At 37.2% G+C, this 20,640-nt stretch overlaps 2 protein-coding genes across 4 annotated transcripts in view; both read right to left on the bottom strand.

Moving 5' to 3' along the window:
- LOC111428467 (protein O-mannosyl-transferase TMTC1-like) overlaps positions 1–20,640 on the bottom strand; it is a 97,469-nt gene that overhangs the window by 35,771 nt on the left and 41,058 nt on the right. For all 3 annotated transcript variants that reach the window (XM_023063992.2, XM_023063994.2, XM_023063993.2), the window contains one exon: positions 9,760–10,297. In XM_023063992.2, the coding sequence (XP_022919760.1) occupies positions 9,760–10,058 (299 nt within the window). In that variant the 5' untranslated portion in view covers positions 10,059–10,297. The remainder of the gene's footprint in view (positions 1–9,759; positions 10,298–20,640) is intronic.
- On the bottom strand, positions 3,339–4,328 carry LOC139431487 (zinc metalloproteinase nas-4-like). Its single transcript, XM_071199347.1, has 3 exons — positions 3,997–4,328; positions 3,545–3,947; positions 3,339–3,488 (listed from the first exon to the last, which is right to left on the bottom strand). The coding sequence occupies exons 1-3, from the start codon at positions 4,326–4,328 to the stop codon at positions 3,384–3,386; spliced, it is 840 nt and encodes a 279-aa protein (XP_071055448.1). The 3' UTR covers positions 3,339–3,383.

The following is a 20,640-nucleotide window of genomic DNA, read 5'->3' as shown; positions in this document are numbered from 1 at the left end:
TTTCCTTAGTCTTTCTACTGCTAACGAGTAAAGGCGATGTAAAATGTATAATTAATTTATGGCTCCGGGTTCCGAGTAGTGGCAGTTCTTGAGTTCGTCGTACAATTAAGAACTTTTTCCCAGGACAGTTGAATCATCTAATATTTATATCCTAAGTTAACTACGTTCATTACATAGACTCATCGTGAATTGCTATTATAGTTTTGCTTTTGTAATCAGACAGTTGAAATCTAACTAAATAATATAAGCCTTTTCGAATAAACTCCTAAAAATAAGTTAAATGCGAATTTATACTTTAAATTTATATTATTTATATATTTATATGTTCATTAACATTTTTTGTTGGTAATTGGATTAGCTATCCTATGTCAAAGTTTCATGGTGTGCTAATAAATCACTCTGTATAGTACTGCCTAAGTTTACAAAGTCAGCTGTGGTATTTACCCTTCTTAAGCCGATATTATTTATATAACGAAAAACATACAAATGAAGTTATTAATGATCTTTGTACCTAATCTAATTTGTACCAAATTATTAGGCAAAAATTATATCATATACTGGTTGTAATCCTAACCAAGTAATAATCACACCAAACGAAGTACTTGAGATAACCAGAATAGGGTCAAATCCTGATCTTTATTTTGGGCAGTTACACGCTCTATCTCTACACAATACTATGTGGTAATTAGCAACTTTAAGTTCCTTAAGTCTAAATGGAATTCGTAGTCGTAAGAGAAAAGCGCTTATCGAATCAGAATAAACGAAATGAATTGCACTAACAATTTATCCTTTAAATGAGCTAAGGCGATCATCAAAGGGTTAGAATATCGTTGAACGATAGCGTGATTTCCGCGCCGCAACACGACGAAATTCAATTATTCCCGTCAGTTGTTAATTGCTCGCGTCGGGCGTCAAATTCTGCTAGGCGTCATCAGCCAGGGGTTATAATAAGCGCCCTCTACGGTCGGTCGGATCGCTTCGATAACGGCGCCGTCCTCTAATTACAGAATTAACTGCGAGTAATTGCCCCGGTACCTCCTGGCCCTCGTTTGAACAAAACGTGGTTGAAATGAACAAATAACATCTCCGTTTTTTTTTTAATTCTGAAAGCCTTATTTCTCGTTTCGCTCTTCCAGTCTGTTAAATTTAATGTGGTAAATATTTATTTTTTTGTTTTCGTGAAGGTAAAAATAAAAATTCTAGGGTGAGGTAACGTTAAAATTTCAAGTTCTAGCAGACGTAATGCATTTCCTGTGAAAGATTTATTGCCGAAACTGCAACGTTAATTATCGGAGGGAGTTCAGAGAGCACTCGGGCGTGCAATTAAAAACATGTTAAGGTGGGCACGATAACAATTGCGACCCGGCGCACCATTAAGCCTTCCGCCGTTAATGTATCGCGCGCCAGAAGGAAGAATAACAGCCGCTGTAATGGAAGGCAGGGAAACTAAAATCCCGACGGCGATTCTAATCCCGGAGCAATGTCGCGGAAACGCGTGCCCAAATTAGAGTTGAAAATCCTCGCGAAACTTGCAAATTGCCGTCGAATCTTGGTCCTTGCGGTACCCTGTTTGTCTTTTTCGATCCGCGCTCGCTTTATTATTGTCAATATTGCGGCAACTTCGTCCTCTCGCGACCGCTAATATAAAAGTTCTCAAACGCAGATATTAGAAAAGTTTAAATTTCATACTTTAAGTTTTCGAACTGCGCCGCGACACCGACTCTGCGGCGACGAGGGCGGTGGCGGCATCGCGTTAAAGCCGAAAATGATTAACATACTTAGGGTTGTTTCAAACTCTAATGGTTTAAAGTACACGTTTTGTTTACGTTTTTGTATGTTCTGACATCGTTTCACGTTCTAACGCTAATGAACGAACCTTCGTTTCCTGAAAATTATCCCTCCGTAATGTTGGTAGTAATCAATAATGTAATAATTCGTGTGAAACTAATCGAGTTTGCAACGAATAAATTTGGATATTCAAACCGCTTTAACAGACGTTCCTGTCAAAAAATGGGTTAGGAGCATTCGCGTAATTACGATACAGTCCAGGAAATATGACGAATAGCTTTGGGTGTAGAGGAAAAACCTTCCATTAATCTCTTTCATCATGCCAGCGGCTTTTTCTGACCCACTCCGTCAAAACGAGAAAAATGGTAATTGGTGAACCGAGAACCATCAGAAATTTAATGCGTCTTATTGCCTCGAATGCACGAAGTGAATGGATAAAAAGAGAAATTGCGAAAGTAAAGAATCTGGTGCTGGTGAAAATAAATAATGATTAAAGCTAGTGCCAGGCTGGTTTGAAATCGATGTACGTCCCATGACTCGCTTTCCACCAACAGCAGTTTCAGCGCATTCAGTATTGAATAAACATCATAAGGGTATCAATCACCGAGGGAATACTTCTCTCCGGACGAAGCACGGGAAGTAGATTCAATAATTCAGCCCAGTCTTTTCCCTTTTGTACCAGATAAGACCTTGGAGCCGGTCGACGGGTTGCAATAATTCAACTTCGTTGATGTCCTCTGAATATTCTACCCTACTTTGGATTGACTGAGCTATTTACTTTGAAATCGGGAAATTTACTTTGATTTAGTTACGTTGATTTAGATAATAAATATCGAAATTATCCCAATTTGCTTTCCTTTAACGTTACTCGAATACGAAAACAAAAATAAATTAAAGATAAACAAATTTCCGAAAAGAATCCTTTAACAACTTCCTTCTTTTCAATCAGTTTTCCCTTACACGCGTGTTAAGACCGAAAATGTCCCGGTTACTCAGTCAACTCGAATCCCCTAAACCGCCCTCCATAAATTTAACAGCCCTGTCACGAAAACACAAGAGGACTCCGGCGTCGGCGACACTCTTGTAGCTCGACTACTTGTAGCGGGTGCACAGCGATTAGCAGAAACCTCTAACCGGTTGCGCGCAACGAAAATATTTTTATTCTTAAGCAGAAAATCTGTAATGCAAATAAACAGAGTGCTTTTGCATGTATCCAAACCCGAGACGCCGTTTTAACATTCCGACGGCGACGTCGGCGGCTTCGTTTCCTTTCGCATGCAGCATGCGCAAGTCTAACTGTCAGAAAGGGACAATCGTGTATGCTCTGGACAGAAGGAATCTCTGGAAACATCCCACCTAGTCCGTTCTATGGAATTAAATCTTAAGGGACGGGGGTTGGACAGGTTTCAGTTACATTGCGACTTGAACAATCATAATATATTGAAGTTCTCTTTGCATTTTGATCACTTCTAATGCCAGAAATTGAAATTGTCATATCTTAAAAACGATCAACAAACAAGCATTTTAAAGCAAATTTAATCTTTGTAAATGTTTGAGTTATCTTCAGTTATAATCGATATTATATATTGAATATTTTAGGAATTATGCTCAGAACAATATAATATCTTAATTTTTTGAAGATCTTTTTCGCTAAAATATGTTCTTTGTCCCAACTTGAATGATTGGTTTGGTTCGTTATACTAAAACATAATGTGATAATAAAATCTGTTAATAATTAGCGTGTATAACAACTTACTAAGATTGAAGAAAATTTAGGTCTTAATGTAGGTTTATTATAACCTTTTGTACTAAATGCGTACATACTATATTGCATTAAAGACCCATAATCATAAGATATTTCGTGGGAGGATACTAAATCATCTGGTGTTTTGTTGAAGTTATCTCGCATCGCCTGGTTTATATTATCCCATAAAACATCAATGTATTTATCTCTATCAGGTCTAGTATGTTCGTGGACAAATCCCAAGGCGTGCATAATTTCATGAAGGATTGTTCCCCGTCTATCCTTTCGAACACACGCTGGATGTTGAAGATTAATTTCTTGTTTTCCTCCTTGTTTACCCACGTAAGACCAACACCCAGTTTTATTGTTTGTAAAAACTAAATAATCGGTGTCCTCGTTTTCTTTTGGTCTCAATCTAAACAAAATTGTGTATTTATTTAGAAGAAATTAATTTGTTGTCTTACTTTATACACGTTTTATTAACAAATTCATTTATAGCCCATTTTATCATTTCCGTCCCTTCCTCATTGTATGGCCCAACAATTTGATACGGAACCACACCACCTGGCCACAAAAATATCGGATCTGATACCATACTTCTTAGGCCATCTACATTTATGAGAATATCCCCTTGGTAATAGTTTCCAACTTCATCGGGATTGCTTGGCAATGTACTATCCCAATTGTCTAGTAAATCTCCAGCTTTATAGTTAGGTTGGGTTTCAAACACAACCGAAATCGCCAAGATTATCGATTCGAGAAATAATAAAAAACACAAGCGTTTTGAAACGAACATGTTGTAGGAATGAGTGGATCGATAAATAGTACAATAGGAGCGATAAAGTTGTTTAGGAAACCATAAATTATGTAACTCAAATTCTCTATTACTTTAACAGATTAAAAAAGAAATGCGAAAACAGCACGAGTTTCTAGTTAACAGAACCGTGAATTTCAGAGAATTTCCCTGTATATTTGGGCGAATTAAAATCCGGACGCATTAACGTTTCACAAAGTTATCTCATTCATACAGAAGCCCGCCCAACAAATGTGCTTTCCATCATGGAGGAATGCCCGAGAAGGGATTAAATGTGTAAATCTTTCTATCTCCAAGCACTAGATTTTTGTTAATCTCTATGTTAATAACTAAAGCTTAAATAGTTTATGTGGAATCCATATTAATTTAAATGGGTTATTTTATATGAATTATAGAGAACGAAAATATTAAGTTACGTTTGAAGGTGGTGTATGAGATTTGTAATTGTGAACTAGTTGGTGGTCTAAAGCAACAGTTTACGGTCCATAAACCGATAAATTACTTGCGAGTAAGGTTTAGTTTGTAGGTTTATGGTCCGCCTGAAATTTAATCTGAATTTAACTGTTATTGGGACAATTTGCAAGAGAAGACCGCACATATTTTTCGAGTTATTAAAATTTTAACTGCGCCAAACAAAAATATTTCAAGCGTAAAATACGAAATATATACACTATCGATATGAAATATGTTTGAGGTAAGCCGCGATAAACAACAAATGCGGACAAAGTAAATATCAATTTTTAGAATATATTGTAAATCATGAGAAGTACCACAATAAATTGCTGAGAGAGAAGAAAAATTAGTTGGTATTTTTTACAGTTCTGAATAAATAGTGTAAGCTGAAACTTGCTCGTCTGAATTAGCACTCGAAATTTATCACGTCGAAATTAAAACGTGGCGGACGATTAATTTATTTCCCCAATGGACCGTCTATTTAACCATTATTGAAGTTTTTATGGATGTTCACGTCGACGCAAATGAAATTATGCTCACAAATATCAATCGGACCATTTCAATTTGTTCGTTGCATTAATATATTATACACACAAATAACGCGCGATAACATTAAATCCGCTCAATTTTAATTAAATATTTATATTTAAATAGATATACAACAAATTTAAAATTATATCTGCTTTTGATGGGTAAAGATTAGTTACGCTCGGTTAAACAAACCTTTTTCAGTTTTTAATCAAGAAGTCAAAAAAGAGATTCAATTTGAAACTTAGGTAAAGAAGGTAATTAAATTTTCCGTTCGAACGATTAATAATTACGCTCTGGAAAGATAAATCTCATCCGTAACCTCTATTTCTCGATCAAACCGTGAGAGTCATTTGAGTGCCAACGACGTGCAATTAACGTACGTCAATGTTGCTTGCGATTATTTCGTCAAAGGACTAGACCTGGTCCGCATTGATTGTCCTTTGAGGCCTAAACGCATTAGTGACTGTATTCCCAAAGCTTCAGTTCTCTCGAATCTATAGGTAGTAACCAAACAATGAGAAAATCGATATACAAGGTTGTAATTAAAGTGGAGATTTAAGTTCTTACATTTTAATCTTAGAAACACATTTTTTTCTCCGTCAAAATGAATCAAAACCTTTTTTAGAACAGAAACAAACAATTGTATGTAGAGTATCATGACGTGGAATATCAATTTCTCTGTCTGCATCGTGCAATTTGAAGCAATTTGAGTTGTGGAAAAAGAAGGAAGAAGAAATGAGAAGCTGAGAAGGAAAGAAGAGACCATCAAAAGAGAACAGAGGAGGGATTATGCATGAATATGTTTTTTTTTCTGGCAGATGTTACATTATGAAATAGATAGAGAAATAATACACACTTTAGGCTAGGAGGTGGTTAACCGTTTACTTTGATATTTCCTGATTGACATTGACGACACGAAGATTATCGAGAATGTGAGCACGGAAATAGAAAAACCAGGAGGAAGATGCACGCTTAGGAGCTTCTCAAGCCATTTTTCGATGATTGAAGAAAATAAAGTTCATTTTATGCCTATTGGCACCCAAGAAGAGTTAAAGAATGACAAAAGCTGCGTGATTCAAATCATGAAAAGGATTAAATTCGTTTAAATTTTTTAATCATTTCAATTTAAAACAGATGGAAGGTATGGGTGGTGAATAATCGCGAACAGTTTCGCCTATTACGAAGTATCGATGCGGAATAAGTCGGGATGAACACTAATCCTAAGGATTACGACAGGCGCCTGTGCCCCGGCAATTAAGGAACGCGCCTCTCGTCCTCTGAAAGACAGACGTTGCAATTACTTTATCGGAAGCGTCTTACGTCCCGTATAAATCAGTTCTCGGGTACAAATTAACTACCGGGAATTCATTAGAGATCGATAGGGACACGTAATCCAATGTGGAGATATCCTACACCGAGATCCTTTTTTCTCGGCATTCGTACTCGGAAGATAAATCGCCCGTATTTCGACGAACCGAGTACCTACTTACGACCAGATAAGCATGTTGCTTCAAGAGATTTACTTTTCTTGTTTGTGATGTTGTTTCACAAAAAATTATAAAAAAAAATTTCATTTTGTGGGAGATAAAATTTTATTAAAATAAACCAGACGATATACACTTGGGGTAAAGACTATAAAGAGTGGTGTCATTAAGGGAAGCAAACGTAATTACGGAAACTGCACGTTCAAAAGCTGATAACCGTTCCTCCGAAAAGCTAGAGGAGCTCGTTTCGTGTGTACAGCGGTCATTTACATAACTCAAAAACTTGGTGTGCGGGGAAAAGGGTTTCTCTCCACGGTCCTGCTGGAGGGTAAATTGATTCTGCAGGATGCGATATCGGCTATAAATTGCTCTACCCCGATCGAAACGATGATATACGTTCCGTTCGGATCCTGTTGTTTAGATCGGACGCTTAATGGACCGCGCGTTTGACCGTATACAACCCCTAGATATACATAGATCGGGTTGTGACCAGTTTAAACCGAGTTTATCTCCAGAAATGCAACGGGTTTACAAATAATTAATTTTATTTAACTTGGTAAAGTTAATCTCGCCGGCAACGATCCAAGAGGTTTCCACGAGCTTTTTGCAACCCCGCGGCAATTAAATAAACTTCTTGAGAGGGGCGTAGTCAACTTCGCACTTCAGTAACGACTACGTTGTTTTGTAGCAATTAAAAATGTTCACGGTTGATATACGCGCAAAGATTTGGATACAAACTTAGAAACAATTATATCAAAATACGATAACCCCATTTAAAAGATTTTAGTATAAACTTAATCTAAATACCCGCATATTAATCTGAATAATTCATGGTGTTTGAGATATTTAATAAGTTATAAGCTTCGTAAAACTGCCGCGCACTCGTAAAGTTTTTACCGTATTGGATATTAAAAATTCGAGGGCATTAAACTAATTTTACGCGACGACCATGAATCCATAATCTTCCCGTAAAGAAAAAACGGTGTATTTGAAGCGATAATTTACGAGAAACTCTCAAGCCTTCTCGCTTCTAACCATAAATTTTCCCAGAACGAAATAATCTAATAAATACCAACGGTAAAGGAGATGTAGGTAAACGCAGATGCGATACGAAGAGCTGGGAATCGTAAATTCCTCATCCGACGACAGATTCCGGACGTTTTGACGTGGCTTTAATACAAAGAGAACGTGTAATTTCATATTTCGAAAAAATCCAATCCACCTTCTTTTATTAAGTCGTCTTCTTCTAAGGATCAGACCCAGTAAGCAATTAATCACCCGGAACTAATGCAAAACCAATCCTTCCGCGTATAACTCGTAGACATTTCGCCCTCGACTTGTTAGTTATAAGTAAGATGGATTATCTAACTAAGTTCTCCCTCTTTTGAAAAGAGGAGTCATCTCGCGACTCCCGTCTGCAATTCCGAATGACATCTCCGAGCGGCAATTCTGGGAAACGCGAGGGCCCTGTTTTGGTACGAAGCCAGGTTCATAACTGGAACGATGACGTCTCCGGAGAGTCAAGAGAGGCGACAAAAAAGCCACTCCACACGACGAGGTAACATTTACCAGGTGAAAAACTGACTCTATTATTCCCATAAGCACACTCGGTCGCTATTGCGTCCTCTTTTTTTTTCCTTACCGCAACTCCCACTTGCGAAATTTACCATGTAGACAAACTCGCGGCCGCGTAACAATACTACCCTAAATTTAATTAAGCCCGAATCACTTTTGGGTCTTTTATTTCGCGCCTCTCTTTCAGTGTCTTTTTCCGAGACTGATTTCCCCAGGTGATCGGTGCGTATCCTTTATTAATCTTCCAAGGGAATACTACAACCCAACATTCCCTCTATTTTGTATCACTTTTCCACCATTTCCTCAAAATGTATTTCTTAAAACAACATCTTTAATTCAACAAAAAAATATATAAAGAAATTTATACAATGGTTCATCAATGTAGACCAAGTGATTCATGACAAACCACTTCAGCGGCTAGGTAGACCGCACGTGCACGTTGAGTCGCGACCTCTACGGGCCATTGTCCCTAATTAAACAGCCTTTACGACTACCGCAGTGTACGTGAAATGATACTGTGCAAACCGGAGGTAACTTTGGCCAAGTCCGTGGTCGAAGAGGTTGAGTGCATTCTCCTTGAAACCGCGGAAGTTTCAGGCTGCGATTATTGACCTGAAGCGCGCCCTCTACACCCCATTCGTTAATAATTTATGAACTGTATTTTCAATGGGAAACAATAAGTGGTTGGAAAAAATTGTTGGAAAACATAAAATAGCGTGTAAAAGGTGAAACAAGTTCAATCTTATTTCATTTTTGTTCCGAGCATTAAGTTTGCGTATTTCTAGAAGTTTTGGAGAAATCCGGGTAGGGGCGAGCATTATGTAAAGTTTGCCACGTAACTTTTGCTGTTGGAGATAGCATTTCCGATTTCACGTTTTGTAACGGTTGCGTTCGTTTCCAAATTTTAAACTTCTAAAAGCACTAATACGACCATCAAAAAATGCTCTACCATTAGCGGACGTAATCTGACGCATTTTGCTCGCTAATGGACGTGCGCGTACCGATGGAGTGGGTTCAATCGAGGTTTTGGACGGCCGAGAGTTCAAATTGTCAAAACTTCGTGGTGATATTCGTACCAGGTACCGAGGGAAATAGTTAGCTACTAAATAGACAATGTGATCGCTAGGAAGCATCAATTTCGAGCTTCCGTGATGAGTTGTCGTTACGCTTTTTGACTGTTTATGGACGATAAATCAAGAATATTTAGGAGACAACCTGTAGTGCTCGGCGCATCCACCAATTTTGTGTTTTCGTGTCGTTCTCTCGTTAAATTAAAAACGTGAAGTAATAAATATTTAAATATTTTAATTATATACAACAAATTTAATTTGATATTAATTTATGATATAAAATAAAAGATTTCAACTTACCTAAATGTGAGTGTAGTTAAAGGTCGATAGGATTTGTGACTAGAAATATCAGCCATGGGCGTTCCCCAGAAGTCATTCTTGAAGACTTGTCCGATGGGATTCAAGGCGAGGACGTCCTTGTTCATAGTCACAGCTGGAATATCGTCGTGGACGAAGTCGCCATTCAAACCGTTAAGGTAACACGCGATGGCCACGGTGCTGACCAAACTATACATGGGCCAAGTGGAAGGAGAAGATTTCCCGGAGGATCCTTGTGATTCACAGTGGGATGGAATGATGTTTGCACTCCGTCGCTTCATTTCGAAATCGTTGGGCGACACTCAAGACCGTTTTTCAGCTAAAAATCCACTATCGGTTACGTTACGATGTCGTATCAAGAGAACTTTTGAAAAACTGGCTCGGCATCGTGCTATATTTTCCAGCTTTACGACGAAGTCGTCCTATAAATTTTTACAACGAGCCCGTCCACAAATTTCATCAAAGCTACTGAGCTCGACCATCCTATGATTGAATTTGTTCCCCAACCATTGTGAAAACTCTGAAAACAAAGAAGAGAATATTTACATTCTCGTGGACACAGCTGCGCATAACAACATTAACTTCGTAATGAAAAATAGCGTTGTCCCCGTGATAAATTTCTAAACGCATCAAATCCACGCGCAAACAGTTGTATATAATACGTACCTCGGTACTTGATGGTATACAATACCTAAATTTACGATAACCGCCCTCCAACCTAATATTTGCGCTGATAAAATAGCTACCGCGTAAATTCCCGTTTCGGTTTGTAGAGCGGAAACTCTTAAATTAACGTTGATTAAAATTCCTATTGGCACAATGGAGGTACGTTACCTGCCTTTCTACTATTCCAAGAGATTAATACGTCACGGGGATCTAAAGGGGTCACGCAACGCTTTAGAACCTAGATATATTCTGCGATACAACAACTTTCGACGTTTCGAAAATTTATTTGAAACTTTATCGTAAATAAAAATACATAGTATATTCTTGTATATATACAAATTTGAAGTTGTTGTTGTACTAGGTATTAGCTTATACAATAAACCATACTGACCAAATAAGGACTAGATGCAATAATGATTACCTCATTGGGTATGTTATAATATAACATAATCAAAAGAAATATTGTATTTGTTCTTGTCTTAACAGTAACATTTTGGTATAAATCATTGAATAATTATTTGGAACTGTCTTTTACCTGCGCCAATTTGCGATATGACACAATTCTGTTTAGTATCATCCCTCATAATTCCTGTGTCTCTAATTTGTGCTTCTACCTGGACAAACAGCAGAGCACTGTGACTGATGGAGCGAGGTTGAGCTTCAAATCCAATCAAGCTTTGAACTGTACATAATGAGTATGAATTAAATCCCTCATTAGTTAATTAAAGGGATTGAATATTTTATTGAAAGGTACCTAATTAACAACTGTTGATATAAAAGTGTTCTTTATAACATGGTAAAAATGAATTACTTAATTTTAGGCAGACACTTGATTGACAAAAATCTAATGAAAACTGTTTTGATTCATCAAATCGAAGTTCAATAGCCTTAATGTAATCCCACTAATAGTGTTCGGTTTCCAATTAATCGAACATGTGATGATTGGCTTAGCACGTATCAATTCTCAAGCTCTACATCAATTAATAGCTCAACTTAATTTGGTTTTATAGTGGGAAAATTTTAATATCCCATTGGAATCCATGGTCATTATTTTGGAGGGTTATTTATAGAACAATAAAGAAACAGTTGAAAAGCTTCAAGATCCCAAGTGAAAAATGGTCGCCTTTTCCCACGAAGCGTGATTCCTTGACGCCTGATAAATAGCACAGGGTGGCACTTTGTCCGACGTTGTATTGAAAACCTTCCGTAAACGATGACTATCCGTTATTTGCTCTGGCGCGGCGGTGCTTTTAACTGTATTAAACCCAACAGGAGTGGCAGTACATCAAAGGACGATTAGGATCCATAGAAACGGCAAGGAGGAATATAGGTTTCCAAAGATGTTAGTGATATCTCGACATCGATCGGTCGTTCGCATCCTGTGTTCCAACTATGACGTCTATGACGCCGTCATAAAGTAATACGTCCCATTAACGACAATCATTACCGGCTAAGCGACCGTTCGCAACAATGGCGGACCAATTGGAAAATGATTTATAACTCCAGTAACAATTTGTAGTAGCCTGGAGCTAATAACCGCAATTAATGTCCCTGATTAATGGCCCTCTATAAATGACAATGCGCCTTCTGTTCCGATAGAAGGAGGGCGCGTTTCGTTGTGGGGCAAAACAATAACTGTCGCTGCAGGCCCAATAAGCGGCAAAAGGACGAATCGAATGGATTCACGAAGCGTCTCTAATATTACGACAACGGATCGTGAAGGCGCGATTTTTCAAAGATATACGGTTTCATATAAACCAATTATATCCAGGGACAAATTCGATACAAAACTGTAATGGAATCTATATTTTCCGCCTGAACAGTTTTCATATCGCCTTAATAAGATTGCATTTCAACTTGAACTAAAAATAACTGATATAATTGTGTTATCGTCGTTAAAAATTTTAGAATAAGAAATTGTAGAACGATGGCGTTTGTCATCCCAAAGTATACTCCTTTAAAGAGACGAGGCCTTATTATCGAAAGCCAGCGTTAAAAGCCGCTGACGCCGGCATAATCACGATCCGCCCATTATCTAGATAAAATATGGCCACTCGGGCAAAAAAGGGCGCATAAGGTACGTGCCTTCGCTCGGATTTCCTCGTGCGGGCCACGCTCGCAAAGAAAATAACAGAGTAGAAAATCCTTAACAAGAGCAAGGGGCTTCTTTTCAAAAAGAGCGCCTTGCAAATAAACTAGGAAACGTTTTGGGGATAAACCCATTTAATTCCGCTGCAATTTTATGATTGCCGTATTCATGTTCGTTTCTCTGTTAAAACGTGTCGACGTCATCTTTTACCGTGTAGGAAAATGTAGGATCGGTTGGATTTTTCAGTCCGAAGAGCAATAACCATCCGCAGGGTTATCTAAAAAGATGTACTGGGTTCGCAGTTTGAAAGGCGAGCAGCAGTGCACCGATTCGAGCGCTGATGTTCCTACAGACAGCCCCTAACACAGCAGGAGGAGTAAGACAGTTCGATATCTTTGAATAACTTCCCGTCCGGTTGATAGCAGATGTTCAGGAAACGCGGGCTCCTTGTTATTGCCGCTGGCTCCCGCATTTATATGTCCTGTCTACCCCAGAAAGGCCCCTCTTTTTCTATCCACCAACAGAAGGATTACGTCAGCGGTACATGTGGCGGAATTCTTGATGATTAATCGACCTCGCACCAAAGATAAAACAGCCTCGACTAGACATAGTGGGATGATTAATTTTCCAGTGGACGTGGAACTTCGTCAACCAACGACAAATTATTTAATGCCAACTGATGATATTTTAAACTCTTCGTGAAACACAACATTCAATTTTTTTAATGATTTATGTTTAAACCAATTAAAATTTATAACGTATATATACACATTGAATCCTTTGATATTAACTATAACTCTGAAATTTGATTCGTTGCTTTGACGTGTTTCTGGTTTACAACGGAAGGCAATTATTTGTATTTAGACTTGTAATAATCTACCTCTACACGTTAAAGAAGCCAGACAAGCTTTGAAATATTATACCCTGGAAACGAAGGGATTCCTGCAAAGTTCCCGAGTACTAGTTTCGCTCGTTTTGTTTATTCGCGAGGTTCTGCGCGTCTGAGCGTACGGTGGAGCATAAATTAGGTCGGGTTGGGACAGGCAATAACGGCCCAGCTAGGGCGAATGTATGTTTTATTGAAAGACCTTATGGCGCACGGGATATGTGTATGATTTTATTTCAGGGGGGGCGCTATGAATAATAAAATACCTATCAATACGTATCCGGCCCGCGGGCAGACGTCCTGCTACATTGGGCCGTCTGCCAAAGTGCGGATTTTACGCTCCTACGATTCTAAAAGACTCCCCCCTTTACCTCCTAGACAGGATAGAAGTTCTAACGTGGATTTACCTCTAAATGCGGTCGCTCCAGGTCACGAACAAGAAGGGTTTATCTTGGGCTTGCAGTAAAGTTATCAGCTTCAACTTTTTTTTAATAAATTTTTTTGATTCATTTCGAAAAGAATAGACTTTAATAACTCTTTCTCTGCTGTCTCTCAATTTTTCGATATTTCAAAGAGTTTCGATAAACAATAGAACTTGATAGATTGATGGAGAAAATAGCAAATAAAGCTGCGTATGAAAATGTGTCCGGAACTGGAATCAGCGATAGCTAGCGTCCATTACCGTTTCAAAATTCTCTAATTCCACCATTCGCTTAATTGAATGCACCAACGAAACTATTGAAAATCGATCTGGTGCTGTAACAAAAGTCACTGACGAAAAATTCCATCAACGATTTTCGGTTGCAGCTTTTATTTTTAGGCGTTGGAAGCGTTTATCCTCACTATGGTATTTTGAAATTATGTATTCAAACGTTTAATCTCTTTGTACCGGACGAGTCGGATGTAAAAACAGAGATAATCACAACAGGAAAAAAGGAAAATACCCACCCAGAAACCCTAGGGCGTAATAAAACATGATAGATCGCTCGATCCGAACCAATTATTGCGCGAGTAAAGCCCGCTTTTGCGATTAAATCTGATAAATGGTCTTAAGAAAATAGGGGGCCCAGTAAGCCTTATTGATTAATCGCGAACGATGCTTCAATACTTAAACAAGGATCAACTCATTAATAACTTTGTTAACACCTTCATTCATCACAATTCCATTTTGTTTTCGTTCTTTTATTTAGTCAGAAAAATTTTAAAAATATTCGCTTTTTTATGTTCTTTTAAACTAAAGTTCTTTATCATAAGTTATTAAGTTTCCTATTCACAGCTCACCAAAATACCATGGCGTTTGTAAATTTCTTTTCATTCCGCTGCGTCCAGCGAACGACGGGGTCATAATGGCATTAATAAAACTTTCTTGGACTCGCCGTCGACGTGGAATGAAGATTAAACGGTCTTCTACATGCAAACATCAATCCTATTACCGTTCAGCTGGGGACAATATTTTTTCTCTCTTTTTAGAGTCCATAGCAGTTCCGATTACGAAACGAAGTCCATCCCTTTGTCACAAACTCCAACTCGCTGTTTTCAAGACGAAATAATCCTATTATTGAATTTGAAGAGTTTCACCTGTTTTCGTTGAAGGAAGCAGTGCGAGACCGGGTGTAATCGTTCGCAAACTGTAAGCAGGATTTAATGGATACTAGAATGTTTGGAAACAATGATTTATAAACACTGGGGGGATTATTGTTGTAAGTATTCAATGGAAAGAAAAGACTTTAGAACTTCAAATTTGTACGCAATCAATCTCATGCTAATTGCACCTGCCGCAGGAGTTTCGTGCACCCCTTGTATTTCAACGATAAGCACGGAATATTTCCTTGTTTTAGTACGTATTTCTTGATTTATACGTCGCTTGCATGCCGACATTATGCTCAATAGTAAACACCGGACGATTTCGTTCCAACAAATTGACATCGTCTCATAGAAAAAAAGAAAAACGATTCATATTGGCAACGGGTAAACTTTAAATTAAACTTTGTAACGGAACTTTGTCGACTATGTCAAGCGTATTACAATTATGAAAATGCCGCATTGTCATTTAGTTTATCGATCGGAAGATAAAACGAGACTGGACGTATCGCCGCCCCCGTTCGAAATAAAAATTAATTAAACTCTGCGTCAGTCTATACTGCAATGCCACCCTTCTTGCTCGTAAATTAAATTTGTATTTTAGACAATCAACACTTTTTCATAAATATTTCCTTTTTTTATCACGAAAATCAATACGTTTTATTGTATCTAATTAGACTCAAAGATGAGATGTTGAAGATTGCAGTCTCTTTACATCGAGAGTAAGTCCTCAACGTCAAAGAGTTTTAGGCTACTTCATCGAAGATTTCAATTACCACATTTTCCTCAACAGCCAAGATGCCTTTCCAGATCTTTCATGATCTCCGTTGCTTTAGTTTCATCCGTGCTTTTTATTAATGCTTAGTTGTTCGCCACGGTATTGCTAACCCGCTTCTGGAGCTGAAGCTTATGTTTCAAAATATGAGGAAAACAAATTAATACTTGCAAAGGGGGGTGATCTTACCTATACTAAGAGAATGCCGCGCACTTTATCGAATATGTTTGCGATAATCTGTGAATACCTCTGTTCCTTGCTGGAATAATGTCACAAGTGGGACCTACGTCTATCAACTGTGAAAAGCCAAAGTGTATTATTTACAAAATTCCTTCATTATTAAAAACTGCGCGGACAAGAGAGCGAATTTATGCGATTAAAAAATTGATTAAAGCTTACAACCAGATTATAAACTTTCTAACGATCAATTATTGGAACCTTTGTACCACTTTGTAAATACATAATCCGTAGTTAACGTCATCTATTAATGAATGCGACCCATTGTCGTCAAACTACATCAAATGAATTGGAAGCGGCTGTTCTAATGAAATAAACACCCTCCCCTTTTTCATGGAAATTTCTCTAATGGCTATTGCATTATTCATCCGCATTTACTCTATGTATTGACGTATTTCGAAATTAGACGTCTCCTTAAAATGATTTAAAGGAATTCTTTTTAATGGGATAAATAAATATGCTGCTTGACTTTCGTAGAAGTTGTTGGAAATATTTTGTAGTCAATTCTGTTGGTTTTATTAGTAATTTCGTCACGTGAGTAAAAATATCGTCGTTTACGTTTGATCACATCAACTAAAAAACGTTAAATATTTATTCGTAGTATTGTGTTTCCCGCGGTTTTATCGTTAAGTTTATAAATGGATATTATTTTTGCCCGCAACCGAACGGACGTCGATGAACATTTCATAAAAAACGTTTTTTTGTTAGGCCCTCAACATGCAAATTAGATTACAAAACAAATATCAGTCAGCTATTTACGGTACTTTTATTTTGTTGTTCAAACGTTTGGGGCATTGTTCGCGGAAAATCCCATATTTTCAGATATAAATATATAAATATTGGAATATCAAAGTTTAGTTACCAAAACCTAGAATAAATGAGAAGTGAATAATTATAAATCGATATCAAAACTTCACTAAGAACGACATCAATTTAACTTAAAGCGAAATTTCTGTTTTTACTGTTAACGGAGAGTTCTTCCTGCTAAGGTCGTACATCACGTTGTTTGTTTCGCCCATTTTTTCGGAAGACGTTCCGAGTTTTCCAACAACTGTTACCGACCAGAACAGATAATTTACAAACAATTTTCCAAACTGATAAACGATCTTAATGCTGTTTTCCTGTTTCGTTAAAAATATTATCTTAAATTACAAAATAATCGGTTTGTAAGAAGATTTCTGAAGAATTGTTCCAATTACTATAATAATTCTTTGATGTTTCAAACCATCCCATCATAATAAAAGAAAAAGTATAATAGCCCATGTATATTAAATGAATAGATAACAGCAAAAATTATTATGAATAATTCAAATGTAATGAGTTGTAGATGTTTCAATGTACTGTTAAAAGAAATAAATGGATATTGCATTCATTGTTTTTTTATTATTTCAAAATTAACAAGCGTATCGTATATAATGCTAATGGAAGTTAGATGAAAAGGTTCATTAAAATGTTTTCATACACATTACTGGATTATAAAATTAAATTCATTATGTAATGACTCATTAAATAAATTTCATTGATCTCCGTTTACGATATTTATTCGATGTCTATTAAATTGGTATCAAAAATTAAGCATCAATATATACAACTAATAAAAGTTTTTTTTATTAATGTCTGTCCAGAATTTTTCTATTTACGCTGAGGAGTTGCAATGACCTATAAGATTGTTCAATTCCACTTTTCTTCTTAGTTTCTCGATGGGTACCAATATAGCTTGCTTCCCAAGCTTTTCCAACCTAACCTAATCGATCGTCACTCTACCATAATTTGTAATTGACAACGCATAGAGTCATTTACTTCATTTGCAACATCACCGTTTTTTGACACTCCCACCTTGATACCAGATTTCATCACCTATTTCCTTATTTTTATCCAAGAACTTAACATCCTATAGCAACGGAGTACTGCAGATTCTAAAATAGTTGAGTATTTTGATTAAAAATAGTATTAATCCAAGAAGTATCATCACATTTGTAAAAACAAATTCCGATTCGTTTATTTCTCCATAACCGAACAATTTAGGATTTCGTTCGAAAAGAAACTCGTCGAATCGCGCGGTTGGTAATGCAGCTATTCGTAGTATTGGGTTGCGACGTTGGAAGAATTTCAAGAGTGGATTACGTCGCACTCCGACGCGTTCGTGAGAGGTTTGCAGAGAGAACCGGAATCGCCAATATCGACTTAATTTAAAAATACAATCGTAGAACTGAAATTCCTCAAAAAATTCCTCGGTGGACTTTGTTTTGTGCGCTTCTTTGGTTTGGTGTTGCAACTGTAAGACAGCGAGACTAAAGTTAAGAACCACGAAACGTATGAGGGTACTGAAACTTTTTCGAGTTTGAAGGGCCCGTCCGAGTTACGAACAACTTCTCTAACTGTGGATAAGATCGATTAGTGCTGGAGGCGAAGTTGTGGCACTCCAGACCTGTAAACGTCTCGTTCGTCCACTTCAACACATGCAACTATTCGCATGTGTTTAACTAGTTCTATTGATCTCTTCATATAAAATCAATTATTTTTGTTTCGTAAGTAAACTTAGATTTTGAGAAAAACCCTATACGAGTTTGAATGAATGGCGAAATATGAGTGGGAAAAAATGGAAACGTTAAAACGAACCCATCGATTTGTACTCACAAGAACGATAATAGTTTTTCCTCTGACGTTCGGACAAATTAAGGACATTAAAGGAAACAAGGAAGCAGCGGGAACCGTAGATGGAGTTCAAGAAAAACGCTCGCGTTGGGGGAAAAGATCGGAAAGAAATCGGCGAATTCGACAAAAAAACCTCTTCAAGAAATGGTGCCCCTCCACATTAATCATACGAGTGACGCACATTTAGATTTTTTTTTCGTTTAGTTCGAAATGTATTTTTAATACTTCCTCAAAAAGTAATAAAACCCAAGATCAAACGATAATCAAAATTAACGTCGAAATTGTTGCACTTTTCCGCATTCGCTCCCTTCGACACGCAACGCCTATTATAACTTAATACCGAACTTAAATTATACACCACCCTTCTCTTTTTCTTTCTCCTTTTCATAGTTTTATATTTCTTTTTAGTTTTTACTTTTATTATTTATACGGTACGATTAGATTGTAAGTTCTCGTAGTAAAAAAGTTTGAGTAAGAAAAGTCATCCTCAAGCGACCTGTGATAGGTTAACTCTATTTCCTGGCCATTTCCAGGCTGTCAACTCGTCGGCTGTAAACAGAACAACCGCATAATCACAGCAGGATGGCTGGAAAGCTCTGGGTCCTATGACCACGACTCCATAATCTGGGGGACGTTGCCCTAGGGACCTATGATACTGCGTCCACGTTAACAAATGGAGACAGAAATCAGGTTGCACGCAAATTGCCCATTGATAATGTAGGCTAAAATACCAAGAAGATTCCCTAGACACATATAAATTTGTAGCCATTACTTTACTTATAAATAAAGTACATTTATTTGAATCTAGTCCAATCAATTCAGAGTACGTCCTTAAATTTAAAGCCATAAAACTCGAAATTACTTAAACGTTTTATTAGAAATAGTAAAATAGTAATGTGTAATATTACGGTTCTAGTAACCATTTGATTACAGCGATAATAATCCTTTTTATAAAATTGTTTTCCGTGATAAGATAATATTAAGAAGCAAAAGAATGGCGTCCGCTATTGCTCTTGTTTATCTCTTAATTGGCATTAACTCTATCTACGACAAAGTTTTTATCTTTCCCTTTTTTGTCCCGCCACTTCTTAATTGCGGGAGTAAAAAAGTTTTTTCTCCTCCTCAAAGATCGGTTCGTTGGAAAAATTAAAACTTCCCAGGCGGTTTATTTAGCGGGTTAAAAGGAATCAAATCTCGAAAAAACCTTTTTCTGAGTTTCTTCTTCCTTTAATGATGATGCAGAGTTAAGCAACCGAAACCACTCGAAAAAGTGAGAATGTAATAAAGCACTCTTTTGGATTCTATGGGAGAAGCGCGACGTCGGTCGAGTCGTCTAAATTACGAGGCCGTCCTTTTGGCGGCGTAAATTTGAAGCTGTCCGCAAACTGATGCGAACAATGCGGGCACCACGACGCCCTGAGCTATGTGGCGGTTGGACGGCTACTATGGAGTGCCGCTGAAATATAATAATGCCCCGTACCTACACCCTGCCTTCTAGTCCTGAATTATGGTGTACCTTTAATTAACGATTATGGACTTTAGCTGGCCCCCCACAATGGGTTATCTATTGGTCTATTTGATTTATAGGATATTACATTCTTTCAACTATCATACCGAATGATTGATCGTTGACATTTAGATCAATATATCACACAAAAAATATGCGTCTAATTATAGGTGTTTCGATATTTTCTATGTATTGTGCAATGTTGCGTCGATATCGATATTCGATTAAAAGGTGCATTTATTCTGTGATGGAATTAACGTGAGTTTAAAGAAAATGCTTTATTACTTTGTTAAGAGTATTCCCCGTTTTGCATCCAGAATATAATGTAATGAATGAACAACAAAAATTTAACTCGTATTGAACGTCCGTTTTTAACAATCTCTATCATTCAAATAGACAATTATTTCAAACGATTAAAAGATTACCTTTAACAATGGTGCATTTACATTAGTATAAATTAACTGAAT

This window comes from Onthophagus taurus, chromosome 10 (genome assembly GCF_036711975.1).
Source record: "Onthophagus taurus isolate NC chromosome 10, IU_Otau_3.0, whole genome shotgun sequence".
Classification (NCBI taxonomy): Eukaryota; Metazoa; Arthropoda; class Insecta; order Coleoptera; family Scarabaeidae; genus Onthophagus; species Onthophagus taurus.
This window is presented reverse-complemented; position numbering and strand designations above follow the sequence as displayed.